We start from the raw sequence: 27,021 nt of genomic DNA on the forward strand, positions 1-27,021 counted from the left end.
CTCGTCGTCCATCCATCATAATACGAGGTGTCCTGTGCGCCATATCGTGTGATAATGCATTTACACAAATTGATAAAGGCAACAATGAAACACATCACACTCAGATGTTGCATAATTTTCAACACTCATTTATTTATTCGCCTTAATTTTTTCTTGACAATTGTTGTTACGTGTCCACAGACATGATAAAGAACTCCAGAACACTCAAAAGATAAACGTGAGCACTGAGATTAGGACTTCATCACAGGCTTAGACCTGTTCCTGCTTCTGTCAAGCAGCTCAGAGCAAGAGTGGCAGACCTGGGATCATCTACCGGGTAGATTCTACCCGGTCCACCATGGCCACCTCACCGACACTGAGCTGAAATGTGCAAAACTGATCCCTGATCAGCACTCTTTACTCTGGGGTGACCCTTGACAAAGCAGCAGGCCAGTTATTCGTTTTCATTTTAGGATAGAGGAAGAGAGTTAATATCATCTGTGTGATGAGACCCAACACAGAAAATCTCCTTTTATATACAAGACAGAGCCGAGAGGAAGGTTTCCAGTTAGTCCTTACGAGGTTCATGAATGACAATACTTTACAAGCAGCACTTCAGGGGGGGTCGAGGGGGGGGACGCTATTGTCATTAGCAAGCGGTAAGGCAGGAGAGAGGGGCAGCAGACAGCAGAAGAGAAGCGGACCTGCATGCTTAGATCCAGAGCGTGATAGTTCAAATGCAGCCAAATATAAATGAATCAACCTTTCAACAATTATTGGCCAGTGCATCAAAGCTGTCTCTTTTTTTAAAACATGATACAGTTAAACTATAAGGGCTGGAAGCATTGCGAGTCATCGGCCAGTTGTACACAAAACTTAACAAACAAAAAACGTGATTTGGTTCAGAGTTGTTGGTTTGATTGCTGAAGCAAACATGTTGTCAGAATCTAATCTTCTCCGTTCGGGACAGGGTCGTAAAACACAAAGCAGTATTTTCATACATTCTTAAAACATCATCATACAAAATCCTATTAAATAAAGATGCCTTGTGCATGAGTGCAATATACTTTAAGACCATAATGAATCCATTCTTCTAATCTTTATAAATAAAACTTTACCATGTGTCTTCTGTTTCAGCAGACAACATACAGTGTGTGTGTGTATATATATATTAATTTATTTATATATAGGTATCTATAAGCAACAAAGTTGATTATACCAAAATGACCCAAAAATAAGTTGTGTAATCCCACAGTCTATCATTTTCAAAATCAAAGAAACCCTACGAAGCAACAAAGTAAAATGTGAAATATGACCTTTTATTAGTCACATTTTTATCAGGTTGTATGAGTATTAGGATGCGTTGCTCAACAGGTTGGTTGGCCTGTGGCGTTCAGTCCTGAATACGTTCAGTAATCTGATTATAAATCAGGTTTTATTAATAATAATAAAATTATCAGACAAGAAAGAAGAGAGAGAGACGAAATGGTTGGCTGACCACGTCTTTGAGTTACGAAAGAAGAAGGTGCAGAAAATATCTTTTTTAAATGCAAAATATACAATAGAAAATCTAAATGATGTTGCCCTTAAAGGTTCTCTCCATTTTTTATAACCTTTTTCCTGAAAATAACATTGATCTCAAAACAACATTTGGGGTCATCTTGGTATCATGCAAAATAACACACAGTGTGTAAAAGCATCTAGAAACCGTCCCTGGAGATTGAAGTCATAACAACACCAAGCTGGTCGTCCTCTACTGGTTCCTGACACAAGCACCACGCTGTCAACTAGCTAGACGAGCAGCTACAGTACAGAAGCTAAGAGGGGGATTGCTTTTAAATGCAACATTTACAGATGATAATGAGATGTATACGCTGTGCTATTACAGGCGATACCAACGTACTCTATAGCATCATTGATAATATTCACTCTTCAAAACATTGACACAGATCATCGATATAAAAAAAAGATTCACAGCATCTACTTTTACTCTAAATAAAAGTTAATCTCGGACACGTGTAGCTAACTTTAGATGTTAAAGACGACGCAGGTAGGGAGAGAAGAAACAGAGGTGGGAAAAAAAAGGGAGGCACTATCTGGTGCATGGACAACGCTTTTGCCCACTCAAAGCAACCTTCAACAGATTTCAGGTCCCTGGTCAATTACAACTTTCCGTTTCGCTACTAGATGAGACTTAAATTGTAAACGTGTTTACTGTGGCGACTCTGCTGGCCCATGACAGACAGAATAAGTGCTTATTTGATTACAGGTGGAGGGCCAGTGGGGAGGATTTGGCAGCATCTAGCGGTGAGGTTGCAGATTTCAACCAACTGGAACGTCTCCCGTGTGCCAAGTGTTCTAATTGTGGTGGCCACAGCAACAACAAAAAACGTGAAAAACGCGAAAAAAACCCGAAGCTTGAGTTTGGTTTGTCCCTTCGAGGCTACTGTAGAAACATGGCGGTCCAATTTAGCGGACTGCATGAAGAGGGCCTTCTCCATATGTAGACATAATAGGCTCATTCCAAGGTAACAAAAACACAACAGTTCCTATTTTCAAGTGATTATACAATAAAGGAAACATACTTATTATTATTATAATTAATATTATTTTCCATATCTGACGGATCCCCCTAAATGCCACACACTGTACCTTTAAACTAGCCACATACAGAACAGCTGTCCTCCTGGAGTAGCCTATTCATCATGTAACACATCGTGGGTTAATTTAGGTTTAATTGATACGTTTTTAGTGCAATAGGTTTGTATCTTAATATTTTACACCGAATACCTTGATATATTATCACAGTACCTGTATCATTCAGTTGTATTAATCTTCTCATCTCACTCTCGGCAAGAAAGCAAAGAATATTTACCCAATATAGCAAACTATTTCTCTAACATCCTAAATATTTGCGAACACAGCAGCCCATTGGACAACGATTTACAAGGAAATAAAAAAATAGCTTTGGTCAAAATAACTGAGTAAATGATACAATACATAAACTCAATACAGATAATAAAGTGCCATGCAACAAAACGGGTCAGTAGTCCTGTCACAAATAAATAACAGTGCAGGAAAACCTACTATAGCAACAATAAATAAACTTCTCCATCGTGGTTCTACGAACAAGGGATTATAAATAACAACAAAAAAAGAAGCAGATAACGAGAATAAATTTTTCCTCCTGATAATGGATTATTTTTTCCTTAATCTGCCTTAATTTGGAATCAGTTAAAGAAATGACGACACCGGAACAACAAAGTACCATTTTGTCTGAACAAATCCTTCACGCTACTTCAAGGTTAAAATGACTGATCTGTTTGCTCTCTGAAACCTGTGCAGTGCAACACACACTCTATGCTGTGTCGAGCACACAGCCAATCCAAACTGAGGTAATGTACACTGTATGATGGTTGTATGGAGCGATCACCGCTGCACTTTACACAACTCTCGAAAGCCAAACGTCCCATTTGATGTTGGCAATTCCCCCCTCATTGAAAATAAATGAATGGCTGATTTAAAATGGGACTTGTTTTCAGTTACTAGGAATCAAGGAGGGACTGACCACACACACACTCTCTACAGGGAACTGGCTTACAGACAACAGAGGTATACATAAAAGCTGATGAAAACGAGTCCCAACGCCCACCAGGTGTATTAACAGGTCTGGGTAGTTAGTTTGTCTTATGTTTCTTCTAAAGGTCAGGAGGGAGCACACCATGCAGGGTTTTAAGGTGGCGACTTAAAAAAGAGAGAAAAGACAGTTTGTTTGGATTTAGGGATGAGCGATCGAGTGGGACAGTTGTCACATAGCGGGTTATTTAGGTGGTTTATGTATAAGTTTGTTTATATGGCCTATGTTCATTAGAGCAGGATTCTGAGTTGAGCCTTTAGATTGTATTGTTTTGTATGTTTGTTGTCTTCCACCAGGCCGGTTCACCTCTCACATCCTCATCGCAGACGGGACCGACCGGACCGACTGGACCGACTTTCTCCGGGAGAGCTTTGACCTGAAGAGAGAGGGGGAGGAAAGGGGAAGTAAGTCACATACAAAAAAATTTAGCTTCTTAATATTTCTAAAGCATTCGTGGTAATTTCCCATGAAGTTTTCTGAAAAGACAAAATAAAGTTATTTGAGGGAAGTGAACTATATAGTTAATTGTTTGTTTAGTTAGATGATTTTCACTGGTTGGATATCGAGCTGACCTGCAGGTCAGGACGCCTCAAGAGATGAGACGTATGTGAAGCCACCACATGTTTCTGTTAAAACACATTATTAGTTTTTCTGATTTTGTTTTTGTGCTTGTGAAGTATACTTGAACTCTTCAACCCGCTTCTAAAAACCCTTCAAATGAAATAACTCGGGTAAAATGATCAGTTTTTGGTTAAAGTGCTCAGACCTCATGTCCTCACAGAAACCATCACCTTTCACACTATCACTTTGTTGGGAACAGCTGATCCGGGTCACTGATTGGCATTTTTAGTCATTCTATCAAATTACATAGAACAGTTATAAATAGTAACAGTTACATCAACATTTCTTTATAGGACAACTTCATAAAACGACACGACCTATAGAAAAGAGCTACCGCAGTTATATTTAAAATGTCAAGTGAGAGACTGAATAGGTATTTTAAAGAGTTTTCCATGACGTTTCAGGTGGATTTCCTCTTCACGGTCTCTCCGCCACTCACCTGATGGTGCCGGCTAACAGAGGGTTAAAAGCGTACAGCCAGTCGTGCATCTCTTTGTCGTTGGTGGCCTGCAGCAGTATCCCACGATGCTCAGTGCACACAGCAAACGTGTTGGGTGTCTGTAGACATGAGGTCAGCTCCGTTAGTTCAAGTTCAGTGGGCTACTGTTTATTAATTTGTCTAAAACTCAGTTTTGCTATTCAAAGGAAGCCGAGTCGTACCCGCAGTAGGGTCTGTTTGTCCTCGCTGTATTCCACCTTGGCAGACGACAGGTTGATGACAGCTCTCTCCACGTTGTCCCTCTCGTTGCGGTACAGGTAGACGTAGGGCCGCCGCACCACCACGTAGCGCTTCACCCAGCCGCTGGTGTGGGGCTCCAGGAAGTGCAGGTAACCCTTCTTTGACACGATGGGGCTGTAAATCAATATTAATGTTTAGACTAAATCAATAAAACTCTTCTGTTAAGTGATGCTCGTTCCGCCAAACCAAAACAGCAGAGTTTGCAATTTAGAAATATGTGTGTGTGTGTGTGTGTGTGTTCGAGGAATGTAACCTTTACACTGACACAGAGAAGTGAGTGTTCATATGCGTCTCACTAATGTTGTTTTAACTACTCTTGCTTTCTCACTATCCAAACACTTTACTGATGTCAGAGAAACAATCAGTGTCCCAAAATAAATTGAAATGTATTCATCAGCCTGATGAAACTGTGTTTCAGGGACTTAAACAAGGTTGTCATGTTGAAAGTATTTATTTTAGTTCCATACCAATAATACGCTGACATTTTTCCAGGGGGTGACCTTCAGTTTCCAGGCAAAGCCCCGCCTCCCTGGATGGTGTTACCCTTCATTAGATAAGCTAACCGCTGCTGCTACATGTTCATCTCACTAAATGTCAACCCATGACACATGTACACGGTCGCCGAGGCCTTACACAAGACATTACTCTTGATAACCTCTGTGACATGGCCGCCTCATTAGGCATCATATAGGAATGCAGCGCAGCGGGAAATAAGATATGTGAGTTAAGATAGAAGATATGCTGCGACGGAGAGGATAAGCAAGGATCAGGCCATGTGTGTGTGTGTGTGTGTGTGTGTGTGTGTGTGTATGGTCTGACCTGACACGTATCTCCTGTATTTCAGGGACAAAGGTGCACCCTCTCAGAGCTTTCTTCCGGTCCACGGGGCTGTACGGGTCCAGGTCTGGTGTGGACGCTCCTGAGCTGGGTTCAGTGTGTCTACACGACAGAAACAACGGAAGGAACACGGTTTCACTCATTCAAAGTCTCGGCCTGTAAATCGCACTTCAATTCACTACAAAGGAAAACATGTTCTAAGATGGTACACTATCTTAGCGATGAGTGGCGGCTCTTTAGATAAGTATTTTTCATTTTTTTTGCGACTATTTTCACTCCATTACGTTTTATTTACATTTGCTAGATTAATTTGACGGCTGTAGATTCTGGTTTCTTATTATTATATATAAACTGATTATAAAAAACCTAACCAGTCTGTAGAATATTATATATTATAAGAGATTAAATGACCCAGTTGCATAAATCGGCTCCAAGTCGTCATGCTACAACATTAAAACAATGCTTACTGCATCAGCAAAAATAATAAAATAATATGTTATACATAATAATAAAACACTTTGAATTGAGCTAATCTGCTTCATGAGGACTTCTGATATCAAGCATATTTTGCTGATTTAGTTTTACTTTAAGTAAGATTTTGAATGCAGGACCTGATATCAATATGTTTTACATTTTTATATAGTAATAAGATCACAAACTGAAACATTTAGCATAATAAGATAAACTTTTGCTGGACGAAAACGTACAGCGGCAGCAATAACAATGTTTGTTATTTCGAGTAAATTTAGGAAAATTTAAGCAAAGTTGTTGTATTTTGGTGACAAAGACAAAATGTTTACTGCATCCACAAAGAAGTCGCTGTAATCAAAGGATATGTATCTGTTATCATTTGATAACAACTGAATCTGTTCTTGAAAAACAACATTGAATTTATTCATCTTCTCAGGCACAGTGCAGCAAAGTATCTAAAACAGGACAAATTAATAGTATTAAACTTATACTGCGTATACTGTGTATTCACATACCTAATGTCATAATTTCCCTCGACCAGTGAGGGGCAGGTGGAGGATGGAGTGAGCGTGCTCAGTCCAGGCGAGGAGCAGTCGCTCATTAGCGATGCAGACATCTCCGAAAGCTAAGACACACACAATCACACACACAGCAACACGTTCACAACCAATCATGCATGGAGAAGCACACACACACACACACACACACACACACACAAACAAAGGTACAGACAAAACATACCGCCAAACAATTAAGCACAAACAACAGACGTGCATTCAGAAAACAATCCGATCAGAATATTTGTCATTTTCTTGCATTGAACTGTAAAAAACATCTCTTCACTATTTTAATCCTCATTATCTAAGAGCCCCTTGCTGATTAACATGTTAAATAGGACATGTGGGGAAGGGAGTGGGGGGGGGGGGGAGTTAGGATGCATGGCTTTAAATCTGCAGTAGACCTGAGTCAACAAAATGTTTCTTGTTGAAGCTGAAGACGTTTTTATTTGTGATATTAATATTTAACACCGGTCTACTGAGTGATTATAAAGACGTAAGGTTAAGAAAACAGAGTGATTTGAAAATGGATAGGATAAGAAAGAAAAAAAGAAAGAAAGAAAGAAAGAAAAAAAAGTAATGAAAGACTGAATAATGGCAGAGTGGGGCCTACATATAGGATGCATGACTTTTAATCTGCAGTATAGACCTGAGTCAACAAAAGTTTTTTTGTTGAAGCTGAAGAAGTTTTTATTTGTGATATTAATATTTAACCCCGGTCTACTGAGTGATTATAAAGAGGTAAGGTTAAGAAAACAGAGTGATTTGAAAATGGATGGGGTAAGAAAGAAAGAAAGAAAGAAAGAAAGAAAAAGTAATGAAAGACTGAATAATGCAGAGTGGGGCCTACATATCAGCGGTAAGCGCTAAAGGTTCAGAGGGTTATCGGGCCGGGTTAGAGGGCCTAGGCTGGGGCTCACCTTGCTCTCACTGGCACTGCTGCTCACCTGGCTGTACTCCCTGTTGAAGGTGTGCATTAGCAGACGCAGACACTGGAAAGGAAAAAAAAGTGTAAGACAGATGATGTTGAATGAAAACTGCAACTGATTGAAAAAATAAAAAAAATCAAGTGAGAAGTGTTTCCTGGGGTCACCTTGGCAGCCAGCTCCCTCTGCCTCTGGGTGGGGCTGTCGAGGGCGGAGCCGCTGCCGGGGCTGTGGCTGTGGCTGAGGACGGGACTCTTTGCAAAATCGATGATGTCGCTGCTCTTGTAGAGCGCATCCTGTCCCGCCAGCAGAGTCGCCTCCAGCTTCTCCCTCAGCAGCAGGTAGTGCCGGGTCTTCTCCACCTAAAAACAAGAGCACAGGACGACTTCAACGGCTGTGGTGCGGATGTGGAGTACTACAGGTTACACGGAGGAACATTGTTGGGACAAGATGAATGCATCGAAGATTCACTCCACATGCCTTTGTTCACGATTTCAAAATAGAAATTAGATGTAGAAAAATATCAAATCACAATCATCTTGACTGATTTTACATCATCATTCTCATTTTCATTGAAAAAGATATTCAAATATTTATGGTGTGATGTTTGAGGGGATCTGTACCAGACTGTGTGAACATGATGTGTAGACCAGGAGATCTCTGTAGCATGACAATATTTAATTTAAAACGGTACTTTAACACACATTTACTGAAAATATTGCTTTCATTTTTTCATTTTACATCTAAAACACCTGGTTTGAATACATGTTCACAAGATTGGGGTTATTTGAAGGGCGAGTGATGTCATTGTGTAGTCCACCCATCGTACACTTCATCCCTTTCCAGGGAAAAGCTGTGAACATGGTTGGCTTTCTCATGAAAAGGTGATGATTCTGGATATGGGTGGTTGTAACAGGACATGTTGGTGACTAGTCATAAGCTCAGCTGGAATCAAACTTTTGTGAGGCTCAAAAAAAAACATAATGGACTCCAACGTCATTGATCTTTTCAGTCAACAAACTGACCTCCTGCAGTAAACTGAGTTTCTCCAGCTCCCACTGGTGGTCCAGGATGAGGCTGTCGCTGCGAGGCCTCCATCCCGCCAGGTTCTCCTCTCCTCGGACGTATGCCACAGAGGTATCCAGCACACGCCTGCGACGACGCTGCATGCCTGAAGAAAAAAAGATGTCGAGTATTTTAAACCAAAACACTAATTCTAGTTGAAAAGGAAACGCTATCGTAATTCCTTCTGAATATTTTCTTTGATTTCTGTCTCACCTGGACTTCCATTGTCCGCCACATGGCAAAGAATGACTTCGTAGACTCCAGTGACACGGTTACTAAGAGAGATGAAATAAGTTTAACTGCCAATGTCATGAAGCACGTTTCTTAGAGAGATAGTCTAACATCTGTGTAAGATTCAGACTTTATGTCCATAACTCGGTACCTCTCAGAGGGCCGGAGGCAGCCGGTGGTGAAGAGGTTTCTGATGGAGTGAGAGGCCGGCAGCTTCACATCACGGGAATAAAACACCATGCAGAAGTCTTTGGTGATCACTGTTGACTGAGTGCAGTTCTCCATCTAAATATGAGACAGCAACCAATCAGAATCCAGAAGGGTCCGGTTATGAATTGGCTGAATCGCTCTTGGTTTGAAACAAGCATTTCTGCTCAGCAAAGTTTTAGTCTACAGTCTTGGTACCTCTACATAGGCAGAGAGGGTGAGGTAGATCTTCTCCCCGTAGGGAGTGACTCTGTTCAGAAGCAGAGAGTTGTGCATGGAGCTGTCCCACGCTGCCTCAAACCGGTAGAAAGTTCTGCAATGTGAAGAACATACAGTCATTTGCATATTTGAAGAAAAGAAAAAACAAGTGACAACCTCATGAAAAGCCTGTGAGCAATTCACCATTTTGTTCTCAGAAACAATAATTGATGAAAAAGATTTAAAATTAAATTATTGACATTTATACCTATGATCAACTCCCAAGGAGATGCTGGCGTTAGCAACGGTTAGAGAAACAGGACACGAGTTAGAAACTTTTAACTGCAGCTGTTAAAAGTTTTCACTCAGCAAAACAAACCATGCAAACGAAAAGAAGCATTGAAGCCAAACAGCATCTGGTTATAAACGGCACATGTTAACCAAAGCCACTGGTCTGGCTTTACAATATAGATGTGGTCAGTAATTCATAGAAGTAACTGTTGTGAAATAGTAAATACACAGAGAGAGATAGAAAAGAAGCATTCAGTAAATTAAAGATCAGTCTAAAGTGTGTACTTGTCGTTGTGTTTGGGCCAGAAGTATCCAGAAGACAGGATGTTGAGGGAAAGGATGTTGGGGTCGATGATGGTCTCATCAGCCTCCGGTGTGTTTCGGATACGGCCTGAAGTCAACGAGTTATGATGGGATCAATCCGGTGAGAAAAACTGAACCTTTGAACATTTCCTCCCTCAAAAAGTTAACCAATTAGGCCCAAATGTATTTTTTGAATTGTCACTCACCAATGACCAGCTCCTTCACCTCTTTCCAATCAATATCATTTCCTGTTTCATGAGCGATGGTGACGTTGATCCTCCTCTGGATGCCCTATCGAGTCGGGGGAAGATAAAGCATAACTTAATTACATTCGACAGGTTTTTAAACCTTAACACTTCTATTAAAAGTTCAAAATGATTTCCCAAATGTTTGGATAACAAGAAATTCTAGAAAGTGATTTTTCCAAAGCTATCAATAACAGCTAATTCAACACTCCCTCTGTAGAGTATATGAATATGAAACTGGGGATTTGGTGTCAGACCTGATGTAAGAGGAACGTGCCGTGACAGGGCATCCCGCCTCTGTGGTCAACAACAGCTGGGATGTAGCTATGGAGAAGAAAATAATCAATGTGTTGAATGTTACTCCTCAACTCTCAACAGAGATGATAACATCCACTGTAGAATCTGAGATTACGATCGACTATGTTCTTTGCTTTACGAAACTCGGCCATAAACTCACTCTCCGTTAGCTTCCAGCTCACAGATCTCAAAGAAGACCATGAGGTCGTATTTGGCGTGACACGGTCCGGCGGTGGAGCGGGTCAGAGTGCTGAGCTTTGTGGCCGGCACTGGGGGAACGAAGAGAGAGAAGATGAATGTGCTAAGCAGAGTAAACCAGCCTGTAATCGTGAATAAATGAAGACTTGCTGTACTCTCAGGCTCAGCACATGTCACTGCTCACCTGGTTTGGATAAGGGCATCACCCGGGGGAACTGCCTCCTAGAGGGCCGCAGCGGACTAAGACGACAAGTCAAAGAAACCAAACGTGAGGAGGCGTTCTTTCCATATGAAAATATCCCGTCACAAGCAGTCACCGGCTGGCGGGAATGAAAGCTTCCTGACCTGATCAGGTCTTTGCAGAGCGGAGGGAAAGGCTGTTTCTGATAGTGGCCAAACACCTCGAAGACGATGGGCTGAGTCTTGATGTACTCCACGAAGGACTTTGTCACCTCCACTGTGATCTGACAGAGGAGACAGGAAATACAACTCAAACACAGCCTGGAGAAAACCATTTGTAGTCAGGAATGTTTTCTAATAATATGGATGTGAACGTCAGGTCCACTGTTTACATTCTGAACGTGGTAGAAGCCGAGCGGAGGTCCTCTGCCCGTGTTCTTCAGCGGCTCAGTGGAGAAAGCTTCGTCGTGCCGGTGGATGAAGCTAAAAGAAGTCAAAATAATAAATATATAAGACGGAGCTCCCTTTGCTCTCCCTGTGCACCATCAGGCTGACCACCATGCAGACTGGTCATTTGGATAAACCATATTCAGGGTTCCTACACATTTTGACCAATGCATTTCCATGACTTTTCCAAGACTTTTCCAAGACTTTAAACCAAATTTCCATGACCAAACTGAAATCTCGGTATAAACATGAACATTTTAGAAAATGCCGGCTTGTATTTTGAGCGTCTTTCTTTAAAAAACATATTAATTATTTCAAACTCGGCGTAAATCAACATGTGATTATAACAAATTTCCATGACTTTTCCAAAACTTTTATGATTTAATTTTTTTCCATGACTTTTCCAGGCCTGGAAATGACCATTTTAGAATTCCATGACTTTTCCAGGTTTTCCATGACCGTACGAACCCTGATATTGTTCCCAGGACTTTCTTGAAACTCACTTGAACTGGCAGAAGATGTCGGCGTACTCGGCTGAGATGCTGGAGGCCTGCAAGACGGTGACTCTAAAGGTGAAGGTGCTGCCGATCTTCAGGTGGGACAGCGCTTTCTCCGGGGAGAGGTCCAGAGGAAGATCCAGACCCAGACCTGAACTCTTCACCGGGCTGCGGGGAGCCTCTACCACGGCTACACAGAAAACACACGCGTCCGATATTACGACTTTTCAAATGAATCTAACTTTAAATAAAACATTTGTTTCAGCCGTGGTGTGGCGCGAACATCAGGGTAAACCTCACCTGGACAGTTGTTGTTGTTGACTTCATCGGCAGAGATTCCTATCTCTGAGCTCTCTCCTTCGCCCTCCACGAATCGCAGCTCCTCGTGGAAGGTGTTGGATGGGGAGAGGCCACCGGGACACGACTCGGTCTGGAACTGGAACCAGTTAGAAAACAATCAGCACTGGATCCCATTTACACATTTTGACTCTCAGAAATGACTTCAAATTCCGACTCGCTTGCTTTTGTAAACACTCGTTCTTAAATTATATTTGACTTTTACTAGTGGTACAGGACAGTCGGAGAAGACCAGTCTGAATCACCAGTACCTTCTCAAACTGCTTGTCTTCAAAGGAGATCTTGGCAGTGCCTGACTGCCTCACACCAGAGCCGTAATCAGGGGCCTCCTCATCAGCTGAATGGGCACAAAACAGAGAGATAAGATGTTGTATTGGGATTTCTACAGCCACAACAACACGTTCACCAGCATCTGCCTGTGATGGGACTGATATTCAACCAGTATGTGTACCTGAGATGGCCTGCACAGCCACTCTGAGGAAGCCTTTCACCTCTCCTTTCTCACTGACGATGGCCACGCGGTGCACCAGCGGCACCGGGTACAGCAGGTTACTCAAGTACACAAAAGCCCTGAGGACAAGGTAGGACGTGATGATTCATTGTGCAATAAAAGAAAGAGAAGAGTTTTTGAATCAACACAGCCTGCAGGCGGGAGGGAGGGAGGCGACGCACCTGCCGACAAGACGGAACCAGGGGAAGCGGTCGTAGAAGGGGTCTCCTCCGGTCAGGGCTTGGTCACAGTCCTCCATGGCGCTGCTGGGGAGCTCTGCAGCGCGGTCGTACATTTCCCTCATCAGGTCCAGCCTCTGCCTGCAGGGGGCAGCATGACAAGAAAAGATAAACAAATAGATTCAAACATATAAACACATAGTATGGTAGATTAAAGGCACCGTTAAAGTTCTATTAAAGCTTTAATAGAACGCACGTATCCATATCCATGGTTAGTTTTTTTGTTTTTGTGTGTATTATATTTTATAATTTAATTCAACATCAGATGAATAGGATGTGAGTGAATAAACAGACCTTGGTCATGGAATGAGCTGTTAAACCTGTAATGACTTTGAATGATAAACCCACTGCACCTGAGTTTCTCCAGAGTCCAGTAATGTGTGGCTCCGTTCTTCTGGTCTTGTACTTCCACAGCGACAATGGTTTGAGGGAAAGGTCGCCTCTCCCTCTCTTTGGCTACGCTCGAGGGCAGCAGGTCGGGGGGCAGGGGGGAGTACAGAGTGTCTGTCAACAAGACGAACTGGAACTGAACCTGTGGACGACACGGGGCGTAAAACACCAGTGACGGACGGTGTATGTGCCACTGCATCACATCGTGGTATCATCACATGCTAAATACATCCCAAGCCGGGTAACACCACAGTGAAGAAGAGGAGTGACATGGTTTGTGAGATCCCCTCCCCCTTGTTAGTAAAATGACCAAAATGCATGTCCCTTGTTGAAATGCTCCCCCGCTCCGTTCCCTAAGTGGCAGAAAGAGTGCAGCGGTTGTTGAATAATATTCTACGAGCATCGCTGACACGTCAGTAGACTCGCTGTCCGTGGTGCTGAAGTCGCAGACGGATTTGTAATTGGGGCGCATTTTTCCCGCCCTTCTGTCAGTTTCATCTTAAATCGACAATAACCTCTCGACTATATAGCGTTAACGCATTTTCTGCTGTTTACAAGTCGCACCGATTAAAGTGAGGTATTACTACAGTTGCGCAACGTCTGAATGATTTTATAGCAAGTACAGTTGTTTTTCTGCTTATTGAAATCCCAAACTAGATGAGACGTGAAGCAGTAGAGTTTCATCTTGGCTGAAAGAAATGCTTTGTGCTGTTCACCTTTCATTTGATGGATGACGAGACAGAGTGTTTTACATTGTGATGACTCACCGGGCTAAACCATTGTGGTCGACACTCAATAAGATGTCGGCCTCTAGTCGGGACTGAAGAGTTTACACCACCATCGCATTAAAATTATGCCATATTGACAATCTAACTTAAAAAAGAATGATTCATCTCAACAAGAAAATAGGGATTTGAGTCACAGTGTATTGATGTAGATTTGGAAAATGTTATCTTGAACCTAAAACGACTTAAAACTCTTAGATTAAATAAAAAACGGCACACGACGCATAATATTTCAGTGCTGAATAAGGACAGTGTTTTCAAGTAACAAACATCCCACCTTTTTCTTGAGCTCCACGCTGATGGCATTGGCCTCTTTGAGGAAGATGGCGTTGCCCCAAAGCAGATCCCTGAGAGAGGTGAACTGGTAGAAACGCCACTTCCTGAAAGCCCACAGAGCCAACTCGGTCTCACGCAGCATCCACACCACTGAGGAGGAAAGGCACATGAAATGAGAATACAGTCGGACAAAATATAAGCCCGATTGAGAGATGATTGTTTTGATGAGTCAGTTAAAAAGTGACAGTATCACCTTCCTCTTCAGGTTCCTCTTCTTCCTCAGGAGAATCCAGATACCGGGAGTCCACTTGTTTCTGAAGAGCCTCCAGTTTACTCTCATAGTCCTGAAAGAAAACATATGATCTAAATCAGAAACAGTGTGTTGCTTCTTTATGCAGAAAAATACACATTTGAAGCTGCCATTTACTTCCAATGGTAAATATAAAATAAACTGTATTTCTCCTCCCTCACCAGTCTCTGTTGTTCCAGCAGGTTACTGGCTTCTTCTCTTTCCTTGCGGTACTGATCTTCCAGCTCCTGAAGCCTGAAAGAGATTCAAAACTGGATGCTAGAAAAGTAATATCACGAAATGCAATTGAGTAATAACGTGCTGTCCGCACACCTCTGCTCCATCTCCTGCTTCATGTCGATGCCCTGTTTCTCCAGCAGCTCCCTCTGGGCGAAGGCCCAGTCCACGGGCTCCACCGGCGTCTCGGCGCACGGCGTCTTCTCCCGCTCCAGGCGAGCCTGCTCCGGGTCCGTGAAGCGGAACACGTGGTTCTTTCCCATGATGATGCGGTGCCCTAAAAGAGAAGACATTAATTACAGATTAGATCTGTGTTAATAATAATAATAATAATAATCGAATAATAATAATAATAATAACAATAACAATAATAACAATAATAATAATGATGATGATGATAATAATGATAATAATAATAATAATAATGGATTCCATTTGTAAGACATTCTACATCCAAGAATCTCAGAGTGCCACAGAGCCAGTACATATAGTTAAAACTGTAATAAAAAAGGAATATTTGAAACAAGTCATAAAAGTCAACTAAAAGTGATAAACGCCTTTCTGAATAAAAAGTTTTTAGGCCATTCTTAAAAGAGTCCAGTGTCTGTGTCGCCCTGAGGTGGTCAGGGAGCGAGCTGTTTGTAGATCTGAGGGTGCGGGTGGAGGTTTGGGGAGTAATGAGTTCTTGCATGTCCATTTCTGCATTTATGGGTGAGTAGTAGGACTTTGTAGTCAATGAATGTTGTCAAGACTATAATTCTTGAGAAGCTTTTTCTGACTCTGACTTTTCTTTTGTGACGACATAATGTGAAGCGTCTCACGTACCGGATCGCAGAACAATGGGAGAGCTGACGAGCTTCCCGTTGACGTACGTCTCTGAGCCTTCACACGGCTCCAGGATGACACATCCTGGTCAAGAGAAGATTATAGAGCTATTACAACAGAGGCAAACACAATTCGGTTGGCTTCTTTTTCAATATGTATGTAAGTATCCCAATATGTATTTGACAGTGTATTCTTAAGAGAGAGCAGCCTGTACCTTCTCCCTCAGGACCCGTGGTGCTGCTGAAGGTGCAGTGTTCATCTTTGATGAAATGGCCACTGAGAACAATGTCCTGGCGAGACTTTGCATTTTCATGGCCAACCCTGAGAGAAGGAAAGGTGAAACGATTAAGACAAATTCACAGAGACTGAACGGTATCTGGATTAAATATTTGGTTTAAATGTAGACCCTACTTGGTGGTGCCGTCTTTGATGTAATACAGCAGACACTCTGACATCAGCGGGTCTTCGTTCAAATTCACCAGATGAGGCGTCTAAAGGGAAGTAATCATATAAATATGTGTTTGTGTGTTTGCACAGATGTTGGAAATACATAAAATTATTGCGCCAACGGTGACGAGTCTGGTACCTTTTTCGGGGAGAAGACGCCCACAGTGCCTCCATCTTCTCTCATGGCAACACCCATTTCAGCCAGCAGGGCCTCTCTACAGGAGGCAATCACTCGTGTTGCTATTATCGCTACAGATAGTATAGTAACGCAATCCAACAACACAATACATCCTGAAGGGTCCCCCCATGAAAAATAGTCCATTACCAGCAGGAGTGTCTAAAGTACGACTTGTTAAAGCTCCACCGCTGTCGCTTGAATTATTCTTCATCAATTGAAGCGTCAGACTCAACCAGAATTTACTGACTGTGTGATGCTGATGAAGGATAATGCTTCCTTTGGATGGATGATACGCTGGGCTTAAAGCAAAGGGACATTTTTAGAAGGTAATTTAAGGGGTTTCAGAAGGTAGAGCGGGGCATCCGCCCCCGTCGGTGTGAAGGGGTGAGACTGCTCCAATAGTCCTGATGGGCAGGTGGCACCGCATGGCTCCTGTCATCAGTGTGTGAACGGGGTTGAACAAGTCCATTTACCATGTTAATTTCTTTATTTTATAAACGACGCAAAAAAGTGTGTATATCAAGGAAGATAATTATATTATTTAGTTAATATATATATATATATGATATGGTATTCATAATCAAATGATGAAGTGCTTTATTTATCTTTTGCATATAAATAATGATTTATTTTATCTATCTCTATCAAACATGGTTATATTTTGATTTATTTAAGTGTTTGTTAGTTTTTTGGCTGTTTCTTTCGTCATATAATGTAATGATGACTAATCAACATGTTTAATGAAAACATAAATGACAAAGAATAGTCAATTTGTTATAATGTTGGTTAAATTTATATAAGTCTTGGGGAAGAATGAATGTTTGTCAGACCTTTCCATGCGGATGGCCTCGGTACGTCGCAGCTTCTCCTCCCAAGTCACATTGAGCTCTGCGATGATTTTCTCGGTTTCCTGTTGGCAAAATTAAAAGAGAAATCTCAAAATAATACAAAATGGATTTATTCACTTTGCTCAATCTTTGATTTAACCAGAGGCTGACGTTGACCTTGTGTCTTTGCCCACAAGCCCATATCCAACCCACCGTTTCCTGAACAATTTCAGCATCAGCCTTCTTACCTTGAGCCTCTCGATGGCCTCTTCACTGGCCGGGCTGAAGATGCGGTCGTGCAGGTTGGCGAGGGACCCGACGCGACTGGACAGGACCAAGAGCGGGGGGGAGGGACTCATTCCTGTCATGACATTGGACACTGCGGAGAGATCACCCCTTTGATTGACAGCCTGGCGATTATTCTCAAAGTTCTTGTAATCGCACAGGTCTGCCAGAGAGAGAGGCGTCGCATGGAAGTGAGAAAGGAAGGAAGGAAAGAAGGAAGGACAGAAGGACAGATGGACGGAGCAGACGCCGGGTAATTAAGGAGAGACATCAGGGATTGAGAGGAGCACGCAGATAATAAAAAAAGGAAATAAATAGGGGAACAATGAGAAGAAGTAGAAAAAAAGAAGAGAAAGCTCAAATAATGGCTCAAAGAAGCAGAAGTCATTTCACCAAAGCCATCGCAGACGGAGAAGAATGTGGAACTCAAACTTACTGAGCACAAAATGCCAAAGTAACTGAAAATTAGAGACCGGAAGCTTCTTTTTTTTTGTCTCCGACACACTCGGCAAACTCGCAAGCATGAGAATGTCAAGTGAAATAAAACCAAAAATATCACTTCAATGCAATGTGACCTAATACAGCCTGAGGTTGGTTGTTTCATCTTTTGCATGACCCGATGTTTTCAAAGTGTGTAGCACAGCCTCTGGTAGCACAGCTCCCGGAGATGCAAGCCTCTGAGAACCTGACTCACAGCTTCAATTAGCTCCACACAGAGAACCACGATGCAGAAAAGGAGTTTGTCAGCAATCCTAAATGGCGTCCTCCCCGTCAGTGTATTCTTCCATCATCACTAGTCTCATGAAACACAACGCTTGGACTCTGTCTGCTTTTCTTTTTGTGCAGAAGAAAAGAAGCTTTCAGATCGTAAATTAACTTCTACAGGATCTCAGAACAAAGCTTCTCTGTGAATTAGAAAATCCAAGCCAATTTAAAATGTATGTGAGGAAGATAAAAGTATTAAGAGGCTGGACATCCCAGATTTAGGGAGAAAAAAACAGTTATTACCATGGAAACTACAACAAATGGGGGGGGAAAAGGACGCCATTTTTCAGAATTCCTGAGAAAAGACTAACTTAATACAGCAACCATAGCTAATTGTTGTGTTGCTCTAAATAATCAAGTATATATTTTACTTTAATTGACTTCACGAATCGTCTCTTGGCAATATGAATCAGGTCTCTGGTGGAGGAGGAAGGACGGCTCGGGATTCATTTCTATTAGTTGCAAAGCGCAGGCTTGCTAGAGTTATACACACATTTCAAACCAGCGACGACGGGGCTGTTGCAGCGATACGCTGATAGGACAGAGGAGAGAAGAAAATGAGTGTGAGAGACACCCACGCTCCACGGTTACCTGTCATCCTCTGTCTTACATGTACAGTCAGAAGAAAACTGCCCAATGGGTCTAAATTCAGGTTTGAGTGTGTATACGTGTGTGTATCCGTGTGTGTGTGGCTTTTGAGTGAGCGTTTCTCCGTGCGACACTCACTCTCTATGATGTCTCCGAGGCCCTGGGACAGCAGCAGGTCTCTGAGGCGAGCCACCTCCTCTTTCAGCTCACGCACCAGGCGGTTGTTGGGGTCCTCGTTGATCACGGCGTTACAGCGGATCTGTTTGGCTCGATCAGCGTACCTGGAGGGACGGAGGTCATAAAGCATTATTCCTCACGCTCTCAATACTGAATTACAATGATCAATTAATGGCAATATGGGCTAATAATAACAAAAAAGATACCGTAAGTTAAGACTGCTATTGTAATTACATTACATGCGATCATGATTTAGGCGTCCCACGATTAGCTGCAGTCACTGCCTTGTGTATATATTTAGTTTCCTCTGTATATTTAGTATTTTAGTATGACTATTTTGTATTGTTATTGTGTTTTATTTTTATTTTGTATTAATGCTCTAATGTGCACCCGCTGCTATGATCCTGAAATGTCCCCACTATGGGACTAATAAAGGAATATCTAATCTAATCTATCTAATCTAAGTCCTATTTGTTAATCAGCAGGAATGTAGCAGTCCTCTGTTGATTTAATTTGGGGTAGACGGTTTCGGGTACATTTTATTTTGTTTCTAGGAGATACGGACCGGCCTCATTTCGATGCAAAGAGTTGGACATTAGCAGAGGAGTGTATCCCGACATGGAAGTGAAAGCAAATGTGGGATTTGTTCAGGTACATAAATAATGCGGCAGTACAAAGCTTCTCAATAATATGCAAATGTGTGCAGAAAATGCTCCGAGATCAAATCAGAACGTGTCTTCTACGAACGAGTTAGACGTGTAGTATAAGTTTGACATTATCTTCAAGATGCTATTCCCAGGAGGGAAACACGTCTGATTTAATGATCTTCAAAAGAGAGGTAATAGACATTTTCCTCACCGAAGGGTACTGAGAGTCTCATCGTAGTTAATGTCTGCGGGGCTGAGGGCAGCCACCATGGCTGTACGAGAGTTTCCTCCTATGAGACAACAGAAAGTAAGACAATAGGTGAACTGGCAGAGAAAATGTGTTTTATTTTTGTAAACACGAAGGTTTATATTATGTATGTATACCCAAGTTCTCCCTCAGCAGCCAAGTCAGAACTGAGTCTCTGTAGGGAATGAAACACTCCACCTTCTTCTTTTTCTTGTTCTGTACACAAAATAAGGACAATGTAATCTCTAAATATTCTTTAAATATTGTCTTTAATTGGACAATTCAAATGTTAGTATTACTGACCTTGTTTGGTGCTGATTCCTGATAGTTGGAAGAGAAATGCCAGCGTTTGTTATTTGGATAACATCAAATTAAAATAATGTGTCACAGTGTCTTCTCTATGACACGTGTGATTAAAACATACCTGATCAGCCAGAGCAGAAATAACTTTGCCCAGTGTAGTCAGGGATTTGTTGATGTTAGATCCCTCCTGCAAATGATTGAGTATTATAATTGAGTATGTATCTATTCATATATGTTTTTATTGAAATGCTGCGCTCCATCAGTCATGATTACATTTAAAACCACCTCAAACACGGCGTCCTCGTCTCACCTTGAGTCTGGTTCCTTTAGCTCCGGTGGAGTCGGCTCTCTCGCTGCCGGCCAAGTCCACCAGGCTGATCTTACTGACCTGCGATGACACGACAGATCAAACCTCCACCTCAGCTCACATATTTCACATGAAACTGCACTTGGAGGACTGGCAGCAAAGTGCCATCGATCAATTCAACAACACATTCCTCAGATCACGACGCCACAAACGGCCTCCACTAAAGGTCATCAAAGGCAGTAAACTACGTCCTGCCTCGGGAGCATCTGTTCTGACGCCTCTGTGGTGACACAAGACTGATACAAACGATTCCACGTATTGATCTGTTTGTCTGAGAAGCAGAAGAACATCAGTCAGACCGGCTGATTCCTAAAGGCGATAGGCTTGTCGTGCGAACCTTTTCTGAAGTGTTCTCCGAATCCATGTCGTGTTTCTTCTGCGTGAAGATGATGTTGAAGACGGCGTGGGAGCGGCTGCTGGATTCGTTCATGTTGGTAGCAGCCACGGTCCTGAAACAGGGGAACAGCTCTGTGTTCGGACTCAAACAGCATCTGCTCCGTCCATCATTGGTTACAGCGATTGAATCGTTCACTTGGAATGAGTCGGCGCCGCTCCGCTTACCTGGCCTTGTTTCCAGACTCCATCAGGTCCTGGATGTCGTTGAATGAGGTGACGGCTAGTTTGGACAGATCTTCAACGTAGGGTCCCATCAGAGGGTGCTCTCGGACTCGCAGGTTCGCTTTGTTCTTGGGATTCAGCAGGTCGCGCACACGCTCGCAGTAGATCTCCATGTAACTCACCTGGAGCAGACACACAGCCCGATGTGTTTTTTAAATGTGTGTTTACGAGTTATTAATCGGTTCCAGGGCGAACAAAAGATGGAAGATCGAGGGAATTAGTCTCAGATTAGCTGACGTGACGAATATAATTACAAAACCAGCTGCACCTCATCAATATTTGTTATGTTTTCCTTTCATTTATCTTAGACTGTACAAAAGCTACCCCCAGACCCATTAAGTAGACGTCCGGGGGGGAATAGAAGACACTCACCTCCACTGAGTAACCCATGTTGTTGTCGTTATTGCTGCAATTGATCTTGGTGAAAAGGTCTTCACACAGCTAAAAGAGAGAGTCATTTATGTGGTAAAGATTGCATTGTTGATGTTTTTTAAGGTGATGAAAGAGGATTGGATTACGTGTTTGATTATTGGTCAGAGCTGTAATCTCTTTTACCAGAGGTATGATTCCCTGCTCGTCCTGCTCCTGTCGACCCATCATGGTGTAGCTTTTGCCCGCTCCCGTCTGGCCGTACGCAAATATACACACGTTGTAGCCTTCGAAGGCATGATGCAGCATCTCCACCCCGATGTCCTTGTACACCTGCTCCTGGGAGGCGAAGCTGATGTCCTCGGGCTGCAGAGAGAGAGGGAGCGCAGCAGGAAAAGAGAGAAAAGATGACAGAGACATTGTTTTGAAAACGCTCCCGTAGACAAATACGTTTCTTCCACCAAGGGGGTAAATACTAACACTTTGATCAATATTTTATTTCATATCAATTATTAATGGGGCAATCTCGGGCAAATCCGTAGCTTCCTTATCTGACGAGCAGTACGTGTGTTTCAAAGTGAAACTCACCGTGGTGTGTGACCAGTAAGAATAGTCAAAGTTGAAGCTCTTGTTCTCTTTCGGCTGTTTGGGGTTCAGGATCGCTGAAACACAAATAGAGACTTCAGAAATGGCGTCACGCTAATGACCTGCATGTTGCTTCATTTCAGTTTATTTACTGCCAGTTTCAGACTGGCGGCAGGAGGCACACTGTGAAAAGAGTTCTGTCACTGCAACACATTCTCTCTCACACACCATGTGTCTCGTTGCACCTTGACCGAGCACATACGTATTGAAGAATTTAATTAAGCAAATATTTTCTGTTATTTTCCATCATGATCACTTCAATCAAGTTGTGTCTTGTCATCTTAATTACTGACAGTTGTGTTTATTGTTGTGTTGCATTGAAACAGGAAACACAAACTTTGCAAAAGAGCAAAAGCTCCAAACATAGACTGTATAGAGGAAGAGCACCGACAACCGGGATGCCACACGTCGGTTTGTAGTCTCCGGTTTTGAAGCATTGCGTTTGGCCTTTTTATCCGTTGCAAACTGGTATTTTTTTCAACGAGAATTGACACAATTTCCTCATAGACTTCTGTACAATACGACTTATTTTTGCAACCAGAGGAGTCGCCTCCTAATGGCCAGTAGAGAGAATGCAAGTTTAAGGCAGAACTTTGTAGAAAGAACATAATTTATGAAGAGTCGAGTGCAGAAATGCATCAAAACAATGGGGAGAGAGTGCATTTCTCTTTTATACTCTTTGGTAATAATTCAACTGGAACTATACAAAAACATCTACATCTGGGTCTCTACTTTACATGTACGAATAACAGAAATGCTTAGAATAATACATGTATTAAGTAATGCAATCCCATAATTAACTTAAAGCATGTGCTGCTATTTGTCAATATTATGATTTTTAATTCTTGGTAGCAGCATCTAATGTGTTGAAACCTCATCATCAGAGAGATGTGGTCCTGACATACTTTTCATAATACCACCTCTACCTCATTCATGAGAGAGGAAGGACACACACGGTCCAGAGAGGACTTATATATTACAGTTCGGAAACAAAAGCAGCACCACTCATCCTTTTTTAAAGAGGGGAGGGGTGACGTGCACCCAGGATATGAAACCAGAGCTGAGCAGAAGCCGATGCTCTTTGGGCTGCAAACCGAATACACAGCATCGCTGTGGACCACTTCAATGTAGCGGCACACGTCAACATCGTGCTGAAAGGTGCTCCCAGCCAGGAGCAAAGGTGTTTGACCATAATGCCGAAAAATATAAGGGCACAACTGTGAGCCGCCATATGAGGAGTCAGTGAAGTTTGAATCTTTGGCTCTGATGAGGTCATTTAAAACACGGAGAAGCACAACAAGCTGGCATACTTTGTCTTTCTCTTTCACACACAAACACACACTTGCATCAGCTGACCCGGCGTCTGGGCTCAACCAGAACAAGGAGGTCTTCTTTACGTCCCTGCGGCGACTGTCGCTACGCCCTACACACACTGACTGGCGCTTTTGTTTTCCTTCTCTGGCTGCCTTCATGATGCATGCCTCCCGGCCTACTCTCTTGTTGCTGCAGGGCAAACATGCCTCCCAGAAAAATGTCTAAACTCGGCTGACTGTCGGTCGCAGGAACATGATCCGAGAACAGCAGGACGTCTGGGTGTCACGCTCTAAAGCCACGACTTTGGGTACAGGTACCGGACCTGACGACTGCTTCATCGGAAAGTCTCAAATATGCAGATGAACATGTTGTGACTGAGGTTAACGGAACGCACGCTTTCTCCTGTGAGTTCTCTGTCATTAACATGAAGTGTTTAACGTTTCAGTAAGCTGTTTTTAGTGTGTTTTTAATCCTTTACGTTACACGTCACTGCGGTATTTCACAGATTACACACAGTGTGTGTTGCATCATATTTACCTTTGCATTGAAAATGCGGAAGGTTATGTTTTGATCGCCGTGTATTTATATATTTATTTATTTGTATGCGTGTTATTCGCATAACAGAACAAGTTTTAAACCGAATCGCATGAAATTTGGTGGGATGATTGGTTATTATCCGGGGACCATTTGATTAGATTTTGGGATCAATCGGGTCAAAGGTCAAGGTCATGAAAAGGTCAAAATCTTCTTTTTACCATAGCGCGGTCAATTTGTATCCAATTGGCATGCAACTAATGCCGAAATGTTCATAATTCAATGCCCAATCTTGTGATATGCGAAGGTATGCGCTCTACCGAGTGCCCATTCTAGTTGTTGATGCATTCATCCAAATGAACACTTTCTTTTCTGCCCCTTTGTGTAGAATGTGTTGTGCCCTCTTTCAAAGTCTCGTGTCGAACTCTGCACGGCGAAGTTCAAACGTCGTGAAGTAGCAATAAGCAAAACACATTCAAAGCCAATGATTAAAGTATAAATGACTTTTAACTTCAGACAAAATGACTTGAACTCACTTGTGGTGTTTCCTGACATCTGAATGATGCACTTGCTGTCCTTCCCTATCTCTCTGGAGTTGAAGGGTCGGACCCTCACCGCCACCTTCACCGAAGCCGCCATGTTGCAGGATGGTGTGCGGGTGAGCAGGAGAGCTGAAGTTCTGTGTGGCTACACAGACACACACCTGGCACCTGCACTGGTAGACGAGAAGGCTTTAGTGCCGCTGCAGGCAGAGACATGTAGCATACAGAACAACCTGTCCGATGTAAACAGGGCTTTTGTTTTGCACCGTACATTTCATAACACCTTCGATTAGGACAAATACCTAAAAATACAGATTTAGAAATGATGATTTGAGTCATCCCTCCGGGTTCTCCGGCTTCCTCCCACTGTCCAAAGACATGCCGTCAGGTTAATTGATCTCTAAATTGCCCATAGGTGTGAATGTGAGAGTGAGTGGTTGTATGTCTCTATATGTGCCCTCGATGGACTGGCGGCCTGTCCAGGGTGTCCCCTGCCTTCGCCCTATGTCAGCTGGGATCGGCTCCAGCGCCCCCGCGACCCTAATGAGAATAAGTGGTATTGATGATGGATGGATGGATGGATTTGAGTCATCCATGTTCTGCTGTTGTTTTTATAATGACATATTAAGGAGTGGGCCTTGTAAGTTGAACCAAACAGATAAGACTGAGACACATTGTCCAGCCCTGAACCTCTTAGTTTGAACTCCATGGCTCCTAAAACATGCTGCAGGGACATTATTTGGCAAGATGATCATCAGCATCCCTGCTATACCGTAAAATGGCTTCTTATTCTCCGGGCAGCATGCCTTGCCCTCAAGTATCAGGCCGAAGGCCCTGTGATGAAACAGTATCTGCTAACTGCTTCTCCCCAAAGAAAACAACACACATCCCTGAATGCGTGTTGTTTTCATAACAATAAGCCTCCTACTTTTATTTTCGTCAAACCCTTAAATGATGGCTTGAATTTTTTTTTCTCTTTTAATGAGCAGATCATTTAGGGTGATTTTAACAGTATAGTCTATAATTGCTTCAGGGCAGCGCTGCGCACATCCATCTTCCCTGCCTCAATCGATGAAATAGACCATTCCTCCTCAAAATCTTTATAATAAGCCATTATATATCGAATCTAAAAGATAAATGCGAGGATGACACGCGCATGACGTTTGAGGAGACGTGTTACCGCACAGATGTATATAAGCCATGTCAACATTGTCTCCTCCATCTTCCCTCGCCTGCCGCACCTCAAAGACAGGCCGCGTAAACACAGACGGCACCGACACTGAACATCCACACTGCGTCACAGGGGAGCTCACCGCGAGAGCCGAAAGGACATTCACACAATGTACCAGATAATGTGTGGCATTGAGTCCAGGTGTGGTTAAGGTTGGCTATAAGTCTTCTTTTTTTAGCCAAGTGTCGGCTTCGGCGGAATCAGACACCCTGACGCAGCGTCCTTATTTACAAAAGGCCTCGAGATCACAAACACACACACGCACACGCGCGCAGTGTTCGCCGAGGCACGACACCCATCAGAGCCGACGATGTGCGGGGGGAAAGATCCTCGAGGAGCCGTATCTTACCTCGGCAACTTAAACTCGATGATCACAGGGTCTGAATCCTCTGCCCATTCAAAACAGCGCCCGGATCCTCCGGTGCCTCCTTTTTGAATCTCCTCAGCAGCCTGTATTTGTCGTCTATCTCACTCTCTCTCTCTCTCTCGGTCTTTGGTCAGCTCACAGCATCCCTTTGCTTGGCGCATCCATACATGGAGCATCCGCCGGGGTATCGGAGAGGAGAGTCCGGCTCAGCGTCAGCAGCGGCAGCGCGGGGTGGGCTGCCGAGTGTTGAACGCAGCGGTGCGTCAATTAGAGACGATGGTGAGAGACAGGAGGAGGAGGGAGGAGCCGGGGCCGGATGGATACACTGAAGGATGGATGCGGGATGCTCCGGCGGCCCTCCAGTCGGTCTGTCCGTCAGTCAGTCTGAACCGAGGGGAAATGGCGGAGCTGCTGATGCTGGGAGGCGGTGATGACATCAGCATCATCAGCCATGAAGCAGAGGCAGAGGCCCAGCATGGACCATAATAATCCCGAGGGAGACACACTGACATGGCTATAGGGGTCTTAGACTGTCTCCTGCTCCCTCCAGAAGTCAGTGTCAGTTGATTTATTTTAGCTATAACATGGCCATACAGAAAAATTGTATCAATTTCTCGTTTACATATTTTAACTCAAATTACATTTTATTCCAAAGGTGATTGCTGGAGATTACATGGAGGAAACGGTAGAACATTACACACATATATCCACAGTGAATGTTTAGCCCCAGGGCCCCTTAAAGGCTCTAACCATGCT

General features: G+C 43.0%; 1 protein-coding gene across 6 annotated transcripts; it reads right to left on the reverse strand.

Annotated features, from left to right (window-relative positions):
- Positions 1 to 105: 105 nt before the first annotated feature.
- kif1ab (kinesin family member 1Ab) lies at positions 106 to 26,332 on the reverse strand. 6 transcript variants are annotated; one of them, XM_056420974.1, is made up of 49 exons: positions 26,248 to 26,332; positions 24,662 to 24,840; positions 22,221 to 22,294; positions 21,819 to 21,998; positions 21,636 to 21,704; positions 21,207 to 21,385; positions 20,983 to 21,094; positions 20,589 to 20,666; positions 20,400 to 20,465; positions 20,279 to 20,296; positions 20,113 to 20,191; positions 19,940 to 20,018; positions 19,043 to 19,185; positions 18,810 to 18,848; positions 17,515 to 17,714; positions 17,270 to 17,349; positions 16,401 to 16,476; positions 16,226 to 16,305; positions 16,029 to 16,135; positions 15,815 to 15,898; positions 15,086 to 15,266; positions 14,935 to 15,007; positions 14,717 to 14,807; positions 14,465 to 14,613; positions 13,366 to 13,544; positions 12,956 to 13,093; positions 12,735 to 12,853; positions 12,535 to 12,620; positions 12,227 to 12,362; positions 11,933 to 12,116; positions 11,375 to 11,465; positions 11,148 to 11,266; positions 10,987 to 11,042; positions 10,765 to 10,873; positions 10,565 to 10,631; positions 10,269 to 10,353; positions 10,045 to 10,150; positions 9,737 to 9,760; positions 9,469 to 9,583; positions 9,215 to 9,348; positions 9,046 to 9,107; positions 8,793 to 8,938; positions 7,935 to 8,129; positions 7,762 to 7,833; positions 6,800 to 6,909; positions 5,796 to 5,915; positions 4,898 to 5,090; positions 4,677 to 4,795; positions 106 to 3,992 (listed from the first exon to the last, which is right to left on the reverse strand). In XM_056420974.1, the coding sequence occupies exons 2-49, from the start codon at positions 24,762 to 24,764 to the stop codon at positions 3,926 to 3,928; spliced, it is 5,172 nt and encodes a 1,723-aa protein (XP_056276949.1). In that variant the 5' UTR covers positions 24,765 to 24,840; positions 26,248 to 26,332; the 3' UTR covers positions 106 to 3,925. The 6 variants fall into 6 exon arrangements, with proteins under 6 accessions (XP_056276949.1, XP_056276947.1, XP_056276946.1 ...); XM_056420972.1 differs by lacking the exon at positions 18,810 to 18,848 and having other exon boundaries at positions 17,515 to 17,645; XM_056420971.1 differs by lacking the exon at positions 18,810 to 18,848 and having other exon boundaries at positions 7,789 to 7,833.
- Between the last annotated feature and the right edge of the window lie 689 nt (positions 26,333 to 27,021).

The sequence above is a fragment of the Pseudoliparis swirei genome, chromosome 8, assembly GCF_029220125.1.
Source record: "Pseudoliparis swirei isolate HS2019 ecotype Mariana Trench chromosome 8, NWPU_hadal_v1, whole genome shotgun sequence".
NCBI lineage: Eukaryota > Metazoa > Chordata > Actinopteri > Perciformes > Liparidae > Pseudoliparis > Pseudoliparis swirei.

Coding starts and splice junctions, on each gene's coding strand:
- kif1ab (XM_056420974.1), bottom strand. CDS start 24,764: ATGGCGGCTTCGGTGAAGGTGGCGGTGAGGGTCCGACCCTTCAACTCC. Junction 20,667..20,982: donor CGGAGAACACTTCAGAAAAG/GTTCGCACGACA, acceptor GTGTCATCGCAG/GTCAGTAAGATCAGCCTGGT. Junction 16,477..17,269: donor GAGGCCATCCGCATGGAAAG/GTCTGACAAACA, acceptor TGCCTCCTGTAG/AGAGGCCCTGCTGGCTGAAA.